This window comes from Bombus pyrosoma, linkage group LG2, assembly GCF_014825855.1.
Source record: "Bombus pyrosoma isolate SC7728 linkage group LG2, ASM1482585v1, whole genome shotgun sequence".
NCBI classification, from domain to species: domain Eukaryota; kingdom Metazoa; phylum Arthropoda; class Insecta; order Hymenoptera; family Apidae; genus Bombus; species Bombus pyrosoma.
The window spans coordinates 11,764,425-11,785,317 of record NC_057771.1 but is presented as its reverse complement, the minus strand read 5'-3'; the positions used below and the strand labels follow the sequence as shown (position 1 = coordinate 11,785,317).

Sequence of the window (20,893 nt, the reverse complement as noted above, 5' to 3'; positions counted from 1 at the left end):
AGACGGACGATGTTCGGTGTACAAGGGCGCGACGAGGGAGGAGTTGTACCTGGATCACGTTATGGAACGAAGCAGGAGAGCTGGCAGAGGTGGTGGTTCCCTGGTGCGCAGCCTGAGCTGCGGTCGGAGCTTCTCGTAACCCCAGCGCACACGTATACTTGCGAGCACTTACAATTAGGCCTTCACTGGTGTGTATGTGCATAGACTAACTGAGTCGGTAGCTGTGGCCACCTCGGCGGAAACAGTGAGAACGCGAGATGTCTGAGTGTGAGTCGAGCAAAGCCGAGGGTGGTCGAGGACAACCGGCTGCGCACGAACCACGAATCACCGCGGGAACCTGTCGCGCGCCACGAAAGTCGAACAGTCTCTCACTGGCGCCCGGCGCGGCGAGTGCTCGAGAGACTGGATTTCGTGTGAGGCACACAGGGTTGTGCGTTTATTGTTGAATGGGTAAGGGTTGAACATCGAAAGGAGGCATTTAGAGAAGCGACAACAAAAGAGGAGGAGACCGCCTCTGCGTGGGGAGAGAGTGAACGGTGGTACACATTCCATCCGCAAGCACCTACCCCTTCTTCGAGGCCAGATGACCGCGACACGCGAGGAAGAGAATCGACGCTGTATCAGGATGGGCCGCTATCTGTTCGTCGATCCTGTACGCCACGTGGCATCGATCGTTTTATTTGTTTGGATCATCGTCGTCCTGATGAACGGTGAGTCATTCTTTTTCACTTTTTCACGCGTGGCGTGGTTAATTTGTAGTTTGTTCCTTCAACGAATGTTGGGTACGAAATAGAAGTCGTGTCGGTCGAGAGGAAACTACTTCGCATAGAGTACAAATGTAGGATACGATTTACTGAGTATATACTTATCATATAGTTTCGACTGTTTGTCGGAGCACATGGTTTTTCATTTTTGGAGGTGTCGTAAGGGAGATAGATCTTGCTGTGAAAGCAGCAGCGTGACGAATAAGAACGATCGACTAAATAGTCGTAGCAGACACCTTCGTTTCGATTCGCTGACTACGCCAAATTCTCTCTGAATTAGCACAATTGCTGGACGAGATGGCTCCTTAGAGATGCTCCAAACGTCGAATCCTTTTTCACGGGAATTTGATCGGCTTCATCGGGAAACTCACTCTGATTGATGGGTTGTTTGCGAGCGCCTTTCTTTTTGCCCTGACTTGATTCGGTTTGCAAGAAGATGATTTCGTTTGAAACTTGGCACCGGACTGTGCCACGTTCGAGTGGTTTAAGTTCGGTTCTCTCGTCTCTATTTCGAACGTTATCGAATCGCCGGGTTAAATACGAATCTAAAGAAAGGGGAAAGTTTTTATAAGACTTCCCGTAGCAGGCAAACGAATCTACCTTCGTTTCCGGGCAAGCAAAACGACGAGGAAAAAGCTAACGAACTTGGCCGGTGAGTCCGTGACTCGAGTTTCAACGAATCTCGGTAACTTTATAGGAACAACCTCGGAGAAATTCGAAGCTAGACTGGCAGCTGCCATTTTTACGACTCGTTGATACCGTGTTGTTTGAACAACGGATACGATTATCGCGAACAACGAGAATAATTATGTCGAACATTTTCAGATTTGTTCCGATACGGTTCCTTGACTTCCAGTGTAGTGACACATACCAATTTCATGGATTATTTAATTGATCAACCGCTGAAACACGATAAAAACGTGGAATTTCAAGCATTCGGTTCTTCCATGCATCTGTAGCATTTAAAACTCACTCACTCGTAATAAATAACCAAAATTTTTCATTCTGTAATACCTAGTTAACTATGTCACTTACTAACTTGTTAGCTAGAGAAGAAGAGTTAATTCGTCATTTGTCATTCGAATTTATAGTTTCTCGGACATAGTTATTTCTTTATTTATAAATCTCACATGTTTACATATGATGTTTCATTCCTGCTATAAATAATTTGTAATGGCTATCATTTGCCAGGGCTATGATTATAGAAATTTCTAGTTGGGTCATCCGTTGAATAGGTTGGAAGAATAATTATTTTAAACAGTGATAAACTCGTTAGGTTTGATTAGGAGGATAAACTCGATCTGTAGAAAAATGTGGTCGATAAAGTGGTCGTAATATTTGCTTTCGGCGTGTTACACGCGTCGAAACGCACGATCCCTCGTACTGACGTAGTTTATCGCGTGATTCTCTAAAATTTAAACTGCTTCCGTCGCGTCGGCTGGAATCGTTGCCGGATTTATGGGGAGCTAGGTTGCAACTTACGGCACGGACGTTCACCCCCTCAGATCACTTGCACGAAGGACGCTATGTGCTTCGTTATGCAAGTTTAATAGTCAATGGGTAATGAAATCCTGCTACCGATCATCTACGAGCTATTCCAGTTACTGTTGATCAACTTTGTTTTCGTTTGCGTTCGGTTTTTTGTTTTCAAACCTCTGATTGTTTTAGTAGATGTCTCAGGTTGTCCACAAATGAAAACATTTGCTTCATGCGGTACTACAAGTTGTAAAGTATTTCTGTGCAATTTGTAGTAATCGTCTTTAAATGAGAATTGAATGAGAAATTGTTTTTTAGTAATATTATTAACTGGTAAATCGTTGGACAGAACTGACCAATTCGTGTATATGAAATAAGATCCTATCTTTTATGACTTACTTTATTATTACTTTCTCTGTATGTATACATAACAAATGTATACATAAACAAGAGGTGAGTATTGTACTCGCCCCCTAACAGCGAAAACTACGTTCAATCTATCTGTTTACATCACGTCATAATACCACGGAAACGCTGTAACATGCAATTTATATGAATCCACGTTATACATCTATTTCCAGCGTATATCCGTATATTGTGCAAATTTACCTTCGCTAAGCTAGAATATAAACATTCTAAAGTCGAGTTGTAGAAAATTCGAGTCATAAGAATCAAAGATATTTCGTGGCTTGTCAACATCGATTAGGTACATTTCAGCCGTCCAAAACTGCAAGTTAATTATCATAATAGTCGGCTGTAGATAGACTGTGAATAGAGACAGGAACATCGGCGATCTCCTGCCAATGAAATCCATTTCCCTTCTGCCAGGGGCGATAGGATCGCAGGAGGACGTTTGATCGATGGCGTTTGTGGACCGTCTGTCCAAACGGTGTCGAAATCGACCGGTCGAAATGAGATACGATTCTAAACCCTATACCAGTATCGGTAGCAAATTAATACGTAAAACGTACACAACGAAATAAGACCGATATAACGTTCAATGGTCATATGATTACAATGGAAATATAACAGTTGAAACGGAAGATAGTCAAATGGCATTAATGACCGAACGAGATCAAATTTGATGGTATAAGAAAATGTGATAAACCCAAAATATGAAACCTGATCTTCGACAATACATGCGTTCGAAAGATACGTGTTTGTATATACTACTGCCCATCAATATTTGAACACTTTAATCAATTTGTAGTAATAATGTGTGAATTTTATTGAAGTATTTAATGATTTACTAATTAAAAGCAATACTTACCTTTCTATGGTATTTCCAGATTATACATGTAAATTACCGATTAATGTGGCAATATTGTGTTTCGTTATTATATACTATATTATTTGCTACAAGTATCATGGATTCGGCAAACAATCGGAAGTCTTTCTATCGATTTAAAGTTTATTAGTACTCGCATTAATTCAATACAATTCATACATTAATTCAATTGTGTATGATTGGCGAAATTTACTAATACCATCAAATTTATCAAACTCAATATCAACTGACCACAATTGCTGAAAATAGAGCTTGAGTAACTTTTAATTATTTGATTTAGTTTTCGATTTAGGTTGTCGGCCCTTACCAATCTGAGCTTGAAAATCAGGCGAGGCACGTACGCGTATTACGCGACTGCATCGTCGAAATTAATCTGTCCAGCAGACGGTCGACCCCCGAATGTAAAGTTACCTAACTTCCGGACCTAACTTTTGAATAGCAAGAACCGGGTCACGACTATGACTCGAGAGGATCGCTACTGAATAAGCCGAAACGAGGAAGATCGGGGCAAGGGTAAACGCGATCGACCGACGTCGATATCAAAACCCGTGTCTTCGGTTCGACCGATCCGTGTTTCGTGTTTTAACATGGAAACGAGCTTGCCTACCCTGTAATTTATCTTGTTATTTGCATTACCGAATCGGGGTCAGCGAAACGTTTGCGGATACGGTAGCAGATACCGCGTACGAGTGGATCCTCTTTTTTTTTCACCGTCAGGACGTTAAACGAACGATTTGTTTGCACGCCGTTTGAAATAATTCAACGATCTAGTAGATGCCTGATTCTGTTGTTTTTATAAGATGTTCGGAATTCGGTGCAATCTATTAAATAATAAATTAAACGATGCTTCCTACTGGTGGTAACTTTTTTCGAAGTTTATTATAACTATCTTACAAGTGATAGATGATAGTAAGGAACTATAGAAAACATATGACTCCTTTTCAATGGTGAAGTCTGCTTAGTTCTGGAGTACTGTGATGGAGTACTGCATTCTGTGTATATTGGATTACCTCATAGAAAATTACCTTGATTAAATATATGACGTTTTAAAGCAACCGTTATATATATATATGGGATAGCAGCTTTATTTGAAGAGAGAGATATTTCATATGCATCACCCTAATATTTTTATCTTAGGCTATTACATACTAATAATTTTCTGTCATGGAAAGAGTAATAATAAGACTATTCAGCAGTTAATTGGCCTGAACTTATTCGATGTGGAGATTATCTTAATAAAATCAGATCTTTCAATTATTACATACATAAACATTTTATTTGCTTAGCGTTTAGTGGTTAGGGTACACGGTATACCGTTAACAAAATTGTACATGTATATATAGTTATAATGTCACATAGTTAAGATATTCTAAAAACTTATCTCTTATCTTATACATGGAAGACTTTTAAGTTTCCCGACGTTACTCTTTGCCGTTTCACGCATCGCCAACTACGTTCACGTCGAATCGAAAGTTAAATTCGTCCGAATCGATACACCGCGATGTTCGTTCCAATTTTCCCGGCGTTCATCGCGATCGTTCTCGACGATTTCGCGAGTAGATTTTCATCATTCGGAATTTCATCGGTGCTTATTAAAATACCAATGGATCATATCAGTTTGCACGATTTGCCGTTGCATCGGCGGCGAATCGATCAATTTTCGAAGCCTGAACGGAAAGTTAACACGGTGAAAATTGCCAGGTCAATTTCCTCCTCGGAGGTTTCCACGATGTTAAAATCGAATCGGAAGGGCTTGAATTAATCGCATCGCGTGGCAACTTGGCCGGCTTTATTATCGAGGCTATGAAATTTCGGGCGAAACGTGCCAGTATGCTAATTTGTTCGAAACGGAACTTAAGCAGTGCGGTATCCTGTGATTAACCGGCCAGGATCGTCGATTTCCCTGGAATTTTATTGACCCTCTGACCCTGACATCGTGCAAGCGATTTTACCGTCAAAGGCGATTAGAGAGAGGGAAGTTAACAGCAACGTGGCGGATGGGTAATTCTGAAACGGATCGACTATGGGAGCCGTCTAATGTCACTAATGGAGAAGGCGTCGCTATGTCAAGCGTGGAGGAATAATTGTCTTTTGAGAGGATTAATTGTTTACAGGAGCAGGCGTTGATTTTGAGAAACAATTTCACATGGAATAGGCCAATAGAACACGCAAAAGAACACGTGAGGTTTTTATCCGGAACATCTTGCTTTATTAACCCTTAGAAATTTATATCCAAGGAAATCATTTTAATTTTGTCATCGGCAAAACTTCATTTTGGTACAATCAGTGAAGTGAAACAAATACGAGCTATTCTTCATGCTGCTTAGATATAACATTGCGATAATATTATATACTATATACTATAATATAATAACTTCAGAATGTTTAATGTCAAACTCAACGACAGGATTAGTTGTCGGTAGTTCTAGTCTTAATTAAATAGTTAAAGTACCTACTCTGTTCTATTTAACAAAACATAATTTCTTCTAAATAAAAAATATGTAGTGGTTAGTAGGTTGAATGTCGTGAGGATTAGTGGTAATCAACAGTAGATTTGATCCCCAGTATAATGACCGAGTTTATGTCGGAATTAAATTAAACAATCATATTCATAGAGTTTCTAATATTTTTAATATTACAATAATAATGTAAAATATTAAATCCATTACGAAGCACTCAAATAATTTTATTCTTTTATTACACTACCACTTTTCATGGAATAAGTGTCCCGTATTTATCATTATAAAAGATTCATTATATTTTTTCAAGTCATGAAAATGTATCACGACAGAGAGTAAAGTTTTAACTTAATTAATTATGAAATTAAGGAGATGGTACTTTTAAAGGTTGAGATACGTGATTAGATTTAAATTCTTAAAATCTTGTCTTATATATAATGTATACATCATTTTTAGTTCGACATGTTGAACTGTTATTTATTATGTTTTATTCTAAATATAATCGTACAAAGCAGGAAAGAAAAGTAAAATCATCTAGGTTGAGTGCGATAAATTATAACACTCAGTATGTAGCTGATCACAGATTATTTCTAATAAGAACTGCATTATATAACATGTTATATCGAAGTATGCGAACAATTTCAACGTTGTGTACAAGATATTAAAAAATCTAGAAAAAACGCGTTAAAGGATTTTGTAAATTATCTAAGATTCACCACAATTTTCAGTCATGACCAAGGAGTCAATCGAGACAGACCCGACAAAGAGATCCGTGTCTTATCCTTGAAAAGTATCGATTGTCATTTTGACGTGTCGAGACGCTTGTACGTTCGAAACGAGAAAGAATATCAGACACAGTGCTAGAGAGAGAGAGAGAGAGAGAGAGAGAGAGAGAGAGAGAGAAGATGGAAGAAAGAGAGTGGACACTTAGCATTTATATTCTTCTTTGAACGGCTGCTGAAATGGAGCAACCGCTCCATTTCTCTCAGATTCCTTTGAGAAGCTCTCCTTATCGTTCTCAGCTTCGAAGGATCTCGAGGCGCCTTTCCGATTTCAATTCAAGTGCGTTCGAACACCGAACGTCGCTTTCATCGTTATTGGATTAAAGGATTAACTCTTGGATGTACGAGGAATTATAAAGTCGTGCGAATGCCTTTGAAAGTCGATAGTTCGGTGTATTCCACGACGTGATGGATAAATTCTTGGTCCTTTTAATCCATCGACGAAAGATGCAACGGAACTTATCTTATTTTACGTTGCTTAACAAATTTAAATCTTTTGCCATCTTCGCGATGCATCTGCAATCTTTTCCTTTGTGTTCTATATTTTTCGTCTTAAATCGAACAATATATATATATATATATATATATATATATATATATATATATATATATATATATATATATATATTTCATTCTTCTTTAGTTTTCTGAAGAAAGGAGAAAAGAGAGGCAAACAAAGGTTGTGACGAGGAATTCGTCGTGTGAAATACGTTTCCACGGATTACGATCATTGGAGGGTACGCGTTATCGGCAACGATAGAAGTTAATTGATGAAACGTTGCGGTGGATCAACGGGAATCGTTGATTTCACGGAAGTCGTTCGCGCGACCCGTCACTCGTGAACTTTAATTTCCTGTCTAACGCGAGCTGAATATATTAGATACCTAATTCAACAAGAACCTGGTCATTTCTATCCAACGATCTGAATCTGGGACCCGGAAATATTTGTACGGTGAACATCATGCGATGTCTTACGGAACAACGTTTCGTTACCCATGGGCGAAAAATCGGGTACGATTATCGACTAAAGAAAAACAAATAAAAAAACTCGTTCCGCTGCGAAACATTCGTACACCGGAAATATTTAGCGTAACGCGCGTATAAAACGATGTTTTTATAAGTTCACGAGTATTTCGATATGATTTCATGAAACATATCAAATGTTTGGACAATGTACATCTACGGTGAAAACGATTGTTATTCGAACCATCGAGCAAACAATATCGAAATGACGCAATTATAACCGATACATTTCATTGCCGTTTATATACATTGCTGCCCACGTATTGGCCCGTCCACTTTTCTCTCCCGTTTTTCCACATATCGTTTCGATAGGAAAGCAATTAGTTTAATTTTAATTAAAACGATGAAACGCAGCAAACAACGAGGGAACACAACGGAGGATACAACAATGTATCGAACGTTACATATATGTTGTGGCGAGTATAGTCGACGTAGCGTGTCAAATTGCCCGACCAAGATCGCGCGTGCGTGTTTTCTATGCATGAATTTAACGATACATTACGGCGCGTGTTTTTCGTGATACGACGATCGTGCCCTGTTGGGACGATCGTTTTATCAATGCCGGTGAGTAAGCAAGGTTAACTCGCCGCAAATCGATGAAATTTATTCGACCACCAACGTTGCGCGCACCAACCGACAATCCGTTTAATAAAACCGATTTAGCTCGGCCAGAATTGAAGGAAGAAAATCGGTAGTGAAGCGCTGCACCAGCCTTTTTGTCGAATTTTACCGCGACGAAAGTTCGCGCATCGGGAACCAGCATGCAAATTAAACAGCCATCTAATCGAATCCCGCTCCTGATGCACGGTTAGCCGCTTTTTCGAAGGAATCTTTCATTCCGGACCGCTGACACGAATTATAAGCGAAACGTGCGCGTTTCGCTATAGTGGTTCGCGAATTTATCCGCGTCATGGTGTCTTTATGATTCGCAGATTATTTTTTATCCCTGCGTTTCGTTGTTGTTTTGTTTTTAATTTAACTTTATTGTGTTGAATTTTTGACGTTTTAACAAATTTTCGAGAAAACAAAAAATCGAGCGATCGGGCAGAGTACCGATAGCAATGGATATGGAATTAAAAAATATTTTATATAACACATACAATATATACATGAAAGTTTTCTATGGCATCTAACCGAATACTTTGGTGGGATATTTTATATCGCGACTGTCCTACTAAGGAATGTAGATTGAGAAGAAAATTCTCGGGAGCATGGGATAAGAAAGTACCTTTTACTGGAAATATTGGGTACTTATTTTTTGAGAATAGAGAAATCGATTATTCAACTGAAATCTTTATTAACTAATTTGCCTATATAATTCCATCGCTGAATTTTTAATTTTGGTATTAAAATATTACTTTAATGCCCCTACGGTTACATTCGCAATATTGAATATTTTTAACGTCTGAAGTTTTTATAAGAATGGGAATGAATTTATCTGAAAAAGATCGTAAAAATCGACTTTGTTACTAATTTTATTATCTGATACTTATACAAACTGAAACGCCAAGCTGTAGAATTCATTCGTCAAATTTTCAACAGTTTTCGGCGAAAAGATTTTAGCATTCACTAAAAGATATTTTAGCAGGTAAAGTCGCAAAAATTCTCATTTGGAGCTGGTTGTTCGTTTTCTACGCAGATAAATCAATTCGAAAATAGTATTTTTTATTTATATTTTAGCGATATATAGGTATGACAGGCCTATCATATAATTCCATAGCATATATTTTTCGATTCATACATGGGAATTCTGCAATTAATCGAATACTGCTTTTTATGGAACATGGTCTTCATGAATAGCCTTACCGATGAATACAACATTCTCTCTCTCTCTCTCTTTCTCTTTCTCTTCTTTCATTATTTTTTCTCTTCCTCTTTCAACACAGCTATTAACGTAGTCAATATGATGAGTCAATTTTTCATAGAAATTTTTCACATTTACAATGATACGTTCTTGGAAATTTTAATGATATTTTTATACGATATGTATCAACATCCGTATTTTTCTCTTCGCATTATACATATATTTATTTTTGCATATAACTTGCATTTCAATTTCCATGCTACAAGCTTTTTACTTTGCTCGTCGGTAGTTATACTGTTATGTACTTTCATTGGTATTGTATGTGACATGAAATTTGTAACGTTACGAAATTGCTGTGGTAGCACTTAACGGATCAAGCAGGATGAAGTGTAGCGACATCGTGAAAATACTATCAATCACAGGAGAATGGAAGCTCCTGGAAAAGTTGTTGGAAACGAGAAGTAGATAAGCTGTACTTATGTCAGACGTACAGTCATGCAGTAGATAAAGTCGAGTCGAGTCGGCCGACCGTCAGACTAATAATGACCTCGACTACTTTGCTTTACGGTTTGATCGTCGAGTATTACGCATATTAATGTTAAAGCGAGCATTAAGGATGGGACGTTGAACTCGGTCGTTAACGGAATGTTGGACGAGTAACGTATGGCCGAGTAGGTCGCGCAAATGAGGCGACGTTTAATCATACGTGTCTCACCTTTTATCGAGTTACCGTAACTTCAAACTCTCTGCTGACATTTGTGTTTAATACACCTTAATACCTTCTCTCTAGTATTCCATTGCTAATGCTTTTCGATCGTTATAAGTTCTATTCAAATTCGCATAAAGCTATGTTCCTCGACCAACTACAGAAATAGAAAAGTAATTTCCCGACAGGGTAAAGCGGGGTTATTTGAGGTAGAGTATGGAGTTTGCCTTTTAATTTACCACATTCGGTTATGAATAATTTTTATGCGATCTGCATTCGAAAATGGACTATGTATTTAACTTGTTATTAGTAGCGTGATAAACAGTGAATTACATATAGTGTACATTGACTAGGCCGATAACTATAGTTTTCTAGCAAGTTAGAACTTCTATTCATTAAAAGGACAGAATTTTAACGTTAATTTTTCCAGTTGTAATTATTATAACTCAATAGCGTGTGTATACCTTATTGTATTATACCTGGAAGTTATTTTGTTGTTTATTTTATTCGTTCTTGCATAATACCTCCGTGCTGACTCAAATATCTAATCCTATCATAGAGTTATACGAATAATTTTACAGTTCCTAACATATTTTCTGGCTGGACCTAGAGCACACGATATTGTCTCATTATTTCGTTATCGTATTAAATACTAATCGATACGTCTCATAACATACAAGTTCGATTATCCTGTGTAGAATTTCAGATTGAATTCGAAGCTATCGAAGGTAAGGTGGCTCAAATAATCCTGCCTTGTTATGATCGGTGCAATACGTGGTTCGATTAGAAATTAAACGTTGGTCAAATATTTTAAGGCAATCGAGTTTCCCGACATCGCGTATCGGAAGGTCCGTCACTCTTAAATTTTTGTACCGTACGACGCGCCGCCGCCCGTCGGCCACGAGTCTCGTCTAAAATTTGAATATTCATTATCGGTCCCGTATCCGGCGTATTCCGTACAGGCAAAATGGAAAAGTGCGATAGAAGGTGGATGCGGAGGGAAAATAAAAAGCGGGCCGATAACCGACCTGGAATATAGAAGGTGCGGCAGGAAACAATAAAAAGGAAACGCGAGCACGAAGAAACAGATGGATACATTAATCAATATGGGATAACCGATAACAAAAAGGAAAGGTAATCCGGCGTGATGAAAATTCAATATCGGCGGACCGTAGGCAGAACTACCCTGGCTACGTGAAAAAAAAGCAGCGAAGCATCGGGAGGTGGAAATAAAGTGGCGAAGAAATAACTTGCCGCCACGCTTGAATCGATGAAAAGGTCGAAATATAAGAATTCGATATTTTCCATAGCGTGAATGGCCACACAAGGGGCGCAGCTGGATGCGTTTATTTTATATTCACGGAGCCAACGAAACCGAGTAAAAGTCATATTCTTTCCGAACGAAATGTATTTACAACGAGATTTTTATGCACGAGGATTTCTGGTACGCTGATCGACGATTGCGTGCGATACAGGACGAGTGTAAACAAGTTGACATGCAACGCCGAGGTGCTTTTCTGTTGTTAGTGTTGCGAAAGTTGTTATACGGCGTCAGCAAGTGCCATTTATGGACTTCTGTTTTCCGCCAGACAGAAACAGCCTCAGCTGGAATGCTCGTCGTCAGTATGCGCTCTGTATCCCGGTACGATGAAACCACACGGTAATCGTGTTTTACGAGCTACTATAAATCAAGGAATTGAATGAAGCCGGGTTGCGTGTTAGTCAGAAATTGTCACATTTACTCCCCATTCTGTGAAAAAATTTATCTATGCCAAACGTATGTATCTAGACACGTTATCGTTTATAAGTATGTGAACAATGGTCAACTTGTAATAATATGTGAATTTTATTAAAGTGAATTTTACCGTACTTGCTGTCTTTTTATATAACAGAATTTACATTACGTATTGAAGAACATGTTAATAATATATTTCGTTATCTACTGTATATGTATACTACTGGAAGTTGTATTAATACCAGATGCCTTCCTATCAGCCTACTTTATAAAATAATAAGTAATAAATGTTGCTTCTAATTACAAATTCATTATTAATTTTCACACTTTAATAAAATTCGTATATCGTTACTATAAATAATTCAGAATACCCAGGTGCACATGAACGTTAGTGCAAATATCGAGTATACTTTCTTCATTATGAAGTTTTATTAAGATCCTTTTCAATCTGTCTCGTAATTAAGACTTAAGGAATCTGAGGACACAAAGAATTTCTCAGTTAACAAAGTAGTTCTATAACGTTTGACAAACAGAGACGTCAGCTTTATTATCGCCTACTGACTTTCAAAAAACAATTTAGTCGAGCTATAATATATCGTTATATTTACATATACCTAAAATCACTACGATTTAATCCGTCTGTAATTTTGTAACTAAAGCATCTACGTTTTATTAAAAATAAGCAGGTATCCGCATACTATGAACAGATAGTTTCAATTAGCATATGTTCCGTTGTCCTTCATTTTGTTTCTATTCTTAATCGGCGATTTTTTGGTGCTACCTTTACGTGGCTATTCCTTTTAGCTCGTTTATCTCTTGCAGGTCGCTTACGGGCAGAGAGTATGGTTTATAGGTCTCTGTTTCCATGGTCGATAAGGGAAAAGCTCGCGATTCTCGCCAAGAAACGGAACAGTTAGGTCGGTGTTAATCATTCGAAATATCACGTGTTGTGAACCACCGGTGTCGTAGCGGCTAAGAGCCGGCTCGCTAGTTCACATCAGGCCTTCGAGATAGTTCAGACGGCATATCTCACGAAATAATAACGCCTCGTCGGGGCTGTTACGCGCGTAGGTCCTAATTCGTACGCGTAACCGGAAATACACGGCAATTTTCCAACCGCCGGGCGGAACACGCGGGCGTACATAACGACGAATCGCACTTTTTTCTATGCGGGCGCGAGGCTTTTTTGTCGGTGCATAATCCTGTAATTTGTTCATTAAACAAAAGCCAGGCGGGCTGCAGAAAATACGGCAACCTGGTGAAACTTGTACGAGCTCCGAGGGCAATCTCGTCATTACAGCAGCGTTGTCAAAATCTATGGCAGTGGGAGAGAGAGAAAATATCGCTGGCGGTTGCTCGTTTCGCGGTTGGTGCATTAAAATTCAACGACAGCTAGCGGTGCTGCCTCGATCGTCTCGGAAACGTATCGGAATGTTTCGCTTGCGGTCGAATAAATTTTTCTCGTTTCTCCTCCCCTTTTTCTCTCCCTTTGTCCCCTCTTCTATCTTCCTCCTGGCCAGAGAACAACAACCAATGAAACGCCTCCACTTCCTCGATCCCCCCGCGAGCCGCGTACCTCATTAAAAGCCGAGAACCGGTGTCGCTCGCAGGCTCCTAGCGTTTTCTGGCGGGCGCACGTTGGATATCCGTTGTCTGGATGCACAGCCATGGCGTTGCAACGGAACCGTGTAATAACCACGTACACGAGCCACGATATACCATCGCTGAACGAGGATGGATAGATCTAGATAGTGTCGAGGGGAAGAGAAATTCACTGTGTGTATCTGTATAGTATTCAAAGTATACATAGCGTGTGGTTATTGGTGTAGCTTCGTGCATATAGCTTGCAGTGGTGAGTCTGGTCAAGAGAGCGGTAGGGGCTGAAGAATGGGATAAACATGGATAGACGAAGACAAAGAAACGAGTCAAGATACACACGGGACGAAAGCAGAGCGGTGGTTGAGAAGAAGATGATAGAGAAGGAAGGGCGGTAGAATAGGAAAATTTACAGGAGAATCGACAGAGGTAGTGGAAGAGTTGCCGGATTGTACGCGTTAAGTACAGCTATGAAACTTCCTCTAATCCTCTTTCTCTTCTCTCTGTTACTCCTTCGGAGGTCGGCTTATCCTTATCGAGGAAAGGGTAACATGGCACATAAATCAAAGTGTTTATTCAGCAACCGGGCCGAGGGAGATGATGGAAACAGTACAAGCTCACGACTAATAATGAGTACCACCGACGCACGCTTCCTTCTCACCCGTTCAGGAGCCATCCATTCAAGCAAACTAGCCACCCTTCCACCTTTCCGGGTCCATTCACCGAAGTCGATGTAGAACGGACGGCCGGCCACATCCTTCTTCATGGTCAGATACGTCGTTTTTCTTTGAAGCTTCTGCTAGCACCGGCTCGAATTAAATGCGAAGGGTTCGCACTGTTCAGACTCTGGTCATCGCGATGTTGAACGGTGGATCGGTGCACTTGTATCCAATTTCCATCTATAGCAATTCGATCTACGATTTATCTATAGTTAACACTTTTTTTTCTGCCTGTTGTGAAGCCAACCACCCGGCACGCTTGTTTTCGAAAGACGTAATACCGTAGATGTTTGAGCTGTTCAGAAGTCATATTGATAAATTCCACAAATTAAAAAGTATGACGTTACAGTTAAAAAATGATGACGTTACAGAGACTGGTTTTTAAAGTATATTATAGAATCTTCCATTATTGAACTTATGAAAGTAAAACAGTGTTTCTTGAAAATTGAATATTAATCGCATACTTATGCAGTAGACTTAGGAAATTAATAAAAAGCGATGTTGATTAGTTTCGCCTTTGAGTGCTTCGTGTAACGCCCACGATTCGATCGATAATTTGTAACATTGCTTTCTCCACGTGTTTAGAAGCCGGCCGCTACAAAGTGAAGCTTGTTCTCGATCGATGTGTTAGTGTTTTAACGTCTACGATTCGATGTACAATTTGTTCGTAGCTAACATTCTTTCCTGCACTTCTTCAAAACCGGCCTGCCACGACGAAGCTCGTTCTCGATCAGTGTGCTGTTGTTTAACGTTTACGGTTCGATCCACGATTTGTCCATAGCTAACATTGCTTTCTCTACCTGTCTAGACAACGATTCTCCGCTTGACACGAGCGCTCGTTTCGGATTCTATTCGTGCTCTGATTGCGCGTCGCCATGGCGATGAGTTCTTTTCTTCACCGACGACAGCATAACTCGACAACCGTTTGCTTTCGTGTAGGTGTAATTAAAAAGGTCGTTGGATGCAAGATGATGGTTCTTCATCGAGAGTTTACTAATTTTAAATACAAATATAATACAAATTCATTTAGCGACGGACTCTCAGCTTCTTAGTCGATTTCCAAGGTAGTTATCATTCTACAAATCGCTACTTGTTATCTCTTTTCGATTCGAAAGTATAGAAAAAGTGTTTAGGAGTTATCGGTCTTTTAGTATAATTCAAGTTCGTTCAAAAATACATCATGTCAAACATGGTCATGTTTGATATTATTTTCATAAGAAGAGACTCAGTAATTTCTTTAAAATAGTCCGGTTAATAGCAAATAATTATGTTAAAAAATGTAAAAAGTGTATTTCTTACATTTTAATGATTCATTAGTAACTAACGTAATATTAAGGTGGAAATAATACAAATGCACGTTAATTTTTGTTCAGTACACGTCACTCGTTTTAATAAAATATTCATCGTGCTGTACAATTATTTTAATAGATTTTACTTTAATAATTTTATTATTTTAATTATTTAAAGTAGAAAAACTACTTCACTAAACCATGAATATGTGAAATCTTGAGAAAAGTTTTTTTTTCTAAACCGTTTTCTAAATCGACCTGTTGGTTTTTGTTATAAGTTCTTTAATTGATGAAGATAACTATGTGTCTACAACGCGAGGTGATAACGCGTCTTTTTGGCGATAAATACCGTACTGCAAAACGTGCCTCGTTAATGTCACGTAACACTTGAATCATAGTATTTATCTTTTGTCGTGTTATCCTTTGATATCAATGCACGAAACAATTTGAACATCGCGCGAGGACAAGAATGGATCGTACCGTTTAAAGAGCTCAAAGAAAATCTCGTGTCTCGGCAACAGCAAGTAACCGTGTGCTTTGAAACATCGCGGTCGTCATTATCCCGCCACGAGCAAATACTTTGGGCGACGTAAAATCTATAATAAGCTCGACATAGAGAATTCCAACGCGAAAATCGATGCCTCTTAACGAGCGCTAGCCTTGTGTACATACATATATATGTGGGTGTATATCGTTTCCTTGAAACAGTGTTAAATTGATACGCCGCAAAGTGGCTGTATCTACCTTCTCTAACGGGGGTTTTACGAACAAAGTTTAAGCTCCGCGGCGAATGCGAGGGAACGATGAGTGCGCGCCCGTTGTTTGTCGAATAGACTTCCGGCATTGACGAGCATTAAACAAGTTTCTTGGCGTTGGAGCAAAGAGAGAATATAGAGAGGAAGAGAGCGCGGCACAACTTTCACAGAGGACAGAAGTGAATTGGGGGTGGGAAAGGTGGGAAGAGACGTCGTCCTGTGTTATTGGAACGAAAGATTACCGGGCACGGGGTGTTTAATTACCGTAGTCGGTTAATACTGAGCACAACTACCGCAGACTGGATCGACCGAGCGTCCATTGAACCACTCGGTAATCCTTGGGGCCACAATGGATCTACGACATGGAATGCAGTAAACCATCGTCTACGTGGCTCGATCTATCGCCCCTTCTCGAATGGGTGGGCACAACACGCTTTTCGAGATGCCATTTCCACGTATTCACGATGCCTGACATTCTATTTTCTGTATAGTCGAAAGATACAATTTTGAAAGGAAAGATAAAAGAGGAAGCAGGGCCTGCAGATACCTATGTTTTTATCGAATCGATGTTTCTTATTTTTCTCGCGGTCTTTTGTACATTATGTAGCCTATGAAAATATTTAAATACTTACTATAGGAAACTTTTGTGGATATGTTGTATGTGTTATATAAAACATTGTGAAACTTCATTAACACAGATAATTACATGTTGGAGAAGTTTGAAACTAATCCAAAAATGTATGTAGCCATCACAAAATATTTATTGTAAACATATATTTAGTAAAAAATTGGTGTATAGTATGAATATCCATCTCAAACATATGTATATTCAGTGTTAAAAATAATTCCAGTTAATATTGAACCGTATTAATATAATGGATAAATGTAGGTAATATACATACACGGTATATATTATATTAAAAAGATGTTTCTATAAATGTTCGAATACTTTCGTGAAATATTTTATAAACGTGCTTTGATACGCGCGCGACGCGATTGAAATCTTAGAGATCGGAAAGTAAAAGAAATACTGAGACAGGATATTGCGACTGGCGTTTTCGCTTCACGCGATGTCGCTGATAATTGCGCACGAGAAAAATTGTTGTTTATCGAACAATATCGAATGTTGTGAATGGAACTTTTTTCGATTCAGCTTTTGTTCGGTCCACCGTTCCTCCTTTTTTTTCGTTTATATTCGTCCAATCAGTGAAACTGGTGCTTTTATCGATGCGAAAGCCATATGTATACCTGTCGAATTTATTTTATTTTAAAAGTAATTACATTAATTATCGAAAAAAAACGTGAATGTTATTCGTCCGCGTCGGTAGCTCCTACAGTAAAGGTAATTGTATCACTTGAAATGGATTGAATTGATACCGCATTTATAATGATGGTCGCGTTCATCGATATAGGTATTGCTATTGCATTAATTAGTAAATTAACAACGGCTGCATAGAAGCAACGAGAATAAAGTCCCGTTTCAAGAATATCGTCGTGCGTTTAAGTCGCCGTTAATGAGCTGCTTACACAAAGTGTAAAAAACAGGAAAAAAACGTTATATTATGCCTCCACTTTGTTTTCGCCGCTTTTAGCCCCTGCTTTGCAACAATTAGACAATGCTTTGTCGTAAACGTGTTCTTCGTCGCTTTTATTTCGCAATCTCCTATAACAATCTGATCTTCTAAAGCTTCATAGTCTGGTACCATTATACCTAGTGAGAACGTTGAATTTTTAGGATTTCCACTCTTTCCATAGTTTTTACTCGCATCAGTTGAGTGCAGACAACTACCACAAACATCAAGCTCCTGTTTGCTCGTACTCATTTGCTTGTACTCGTTGTTGGTACGATTACTCGTGGAAATGCGATTTTCTCCCGTGCACAGATCGAAACCACGGCGAACGAAGTCTTGTTAAGAGGGGAAAAAATAACGCGTATGATAACTCGAAGCCGGATAATGAGAGGCTGGGAGATCCGAGCGCGCGCTCATTTACTTCTTGATCAGAGAGAGCTACCCCGCCGTCCTTTCCTTTGCGTTCCTTCCAGTTCATCCGGTTCTTCCTATTCACTGGCGTCGGCCATTCCATGGTCCGGCCATTACGACGGCGATGCACGATGTAAAACGTGACCAAGCGCGCGTCGTTGGAAACGTCTTTTCAAATGTTTCCAAGTAGCGCGTCGGTTCCTTAAATTCGCGGTTAATGGCTCGACGGCGCAACACCCCGTGAAAGCTTAAGGGGAAAAAAGCGCCAGTACGCGTTGCCACCCCCACACTATGAGTATAATCTTGTTTCAAGATTTTAAGACGTCGCCGCTACTTGGGACATTATTATGCGGAGTTTGAGCGTAGGGGTAGAAGAAAGAGGAACAGGGTTGAATTTCATCGACGTCTGTCTTTTAGAAATTTGCATACATTTCCCTACTCCCTTCCATGTTGAGTTCTCGCCTCTTTTAAAGCGTTTCAAAATAATAAAACGAAGAGGGCACAATTTGAAAACGCTACATTATCGTAAAATTGTTTCAGGCTAAATGGCGAGCTTTCGTTGGCTTAGCAATTTGCTATTACAGGTTGGCTTGAATTGTACAGTTTGAATCAACACGGGTCGTTAACCCTTAGACGAAAAGTTTGTTAATGTTGTAAAAGTTTGTTGCTATACAAATTTTTCAAACGGTTTCCTAATTAATAGCAAGGAAAGTGAAATTGTTACATGTGATCTTAATTCCCATGGTTACAGGTTACATTTTCAAGTTCGTGTATTTACTATACGTTCCACAATAGCTTTCATTTTATGTATTTTCTGTTTTAACGTTCAAGTACGAGAATGGTCGGTGGCCTAGATATTTCGCTCGACCTCGGTTTTCGAAGTTCGCGGTTATATTTTTAAACGGCCGTTTAATAAGGAAAATAGCGGCCACGTCCGCATTTTCCCGATCTGGCCTTTCTCTCAGCGAGTTAGCCACTCGACTGCGATAGAACTGCATAAAACCCGCGGCCTCCGGAACCCACTGTCGGTCCATCTATTGGTTTCTTTTACTTTAAACGTGCCTCGGCAAATATCAGCAATTCGAATCGAGCCGGGAGTGCAGGATTTTCCACCGTTAATTCCATAATGGCCAGCCTGGAGTTCTAATAATCTCCTTTCTCTTACAATAATCCGATCCTTCCTGAAAAGGTGGCCTGCTGCTCGGAATTCATTTATCGGCTACGACGATTTAAAGATTCGACAGCAAGAGCTTCATGCTCGGCGCGATTTAATCCTTTCGAGGTCGCGGTGTATCTGACAAATATTTCTAAACATACACATCGTTAACTTATTTTAACGTCGGAAATTGGATTTAGCATACACGTATATCTTATATCTTTTCGCGAATGTGAGATATTTCTGAAGAAAAATGAGATAGAAAACGTAATAAAGAGGGTACAAAATAGAAATAGAATGAAGGGGAGGAAGGATAGAAAGGGAAGAATGAAGAGAATTTTTTAAATCGTGACTTTTTGGGATTTAAAACATTAAGGAAAATTTCAGTTCCTGAATCGAGTGCTTCCACCGTTACCCCGTTAATTCATAGCCGATAAAGTAGTAGACTTTATGAAATTCTGGAAATTATTATTTTTGTAGTAATTTGGAAAATACGCGTCGTGAGGTATTTAACTAATGTATAACTTAATGATTACCAATATATGTAGAATCAACAATACCGCCAATTATAAATTTCTGAATAGCTTCATCCATGTGATAAAATGACCATTCGAGTTTTGGATTAATTGAAGCATATCTACAGACAACGTAATTGAAACCTGTTAAAGAGAATTTTTACTCTAACTAAACGATCGAACTCTAACTTTATACCTCCATCCTTGTTAACTTAAGGGAAGATAAAGCATTAGATCGATTAGGTTTTGCGAAACAATATCATGGGCAATTAATTGGCTAAAGTACTGTCAAGCTTGGTGGTTAATCGACCATTCCAGTTTTGCATTAACAAGTACGTCGTGCACACAGTCGTAATTACAATCGATCGTGATTTAGTTTGAATCATGGATCGATGTCTAAGCGGGACAGATGTTTCGCCGTCCGTACTCTCTTAACTCTGTTGAAATCGACCTTGTTCCGGATGAAATTTATAGCCTGAAAACAACGACTGCACGACGAGCTTTGACAGTTCACGCCATGTAAAATTTTAATCGAACGCAATTCGTTCGCAATCCTCGATTCGTCCTCGTTGTCTTCTACGCGGTTTCGTATGCCGAGGATTCCGCGGACGACAGGTATCTATAAATGTGCAAACAACCTATAATGTCCATCCAGAGTTGTTGCTTCCGCGACTCGATCGTTCCTGGGTAATTTACTGAATTATTATATCGTCAATTTTCATTACCATCCAATTTAAACAGCAATACATTACTCTGGTAGAATATAATGGGGCATAAATTTCGGTCGACCAATCAATAGCAGAAGGCTTGTTCTATAATGTTTTGTTGCTCGAACGTGTTTTGC

General features: G+C 39.2%; 1 protein-coding gene across 8 annotated transcripts in view; it reads left to right on the top strand.

Annotated features, from left to right (window-relative positions):
- Positions 1 to 363: 363 nt before the first annotated feature.
- LOC122573090 (Down syndrome cell adhesion molecule-like protein Dscam2) overlaps positions 364 to 20,893 on the top strand; it is a 162,129-nt gene continuing 141,599 nt past the window's right edge. For all 8 annotated transcript variants that reach the window (XM_043739081.1, XM_043739047.1, XM_043739074.1 and 5 more), the window contains exon 1: positions 364 to 710. In XM_043739081.1, coding sequence (XP_043595016.1) covers positions 584 to 710 — 127 coding nt within the window. In that variant the 5' untranslated portion in view covers positions 364 to 583. The remainder of the gene's footprint in view (positions 711 to 20,893) is intronic.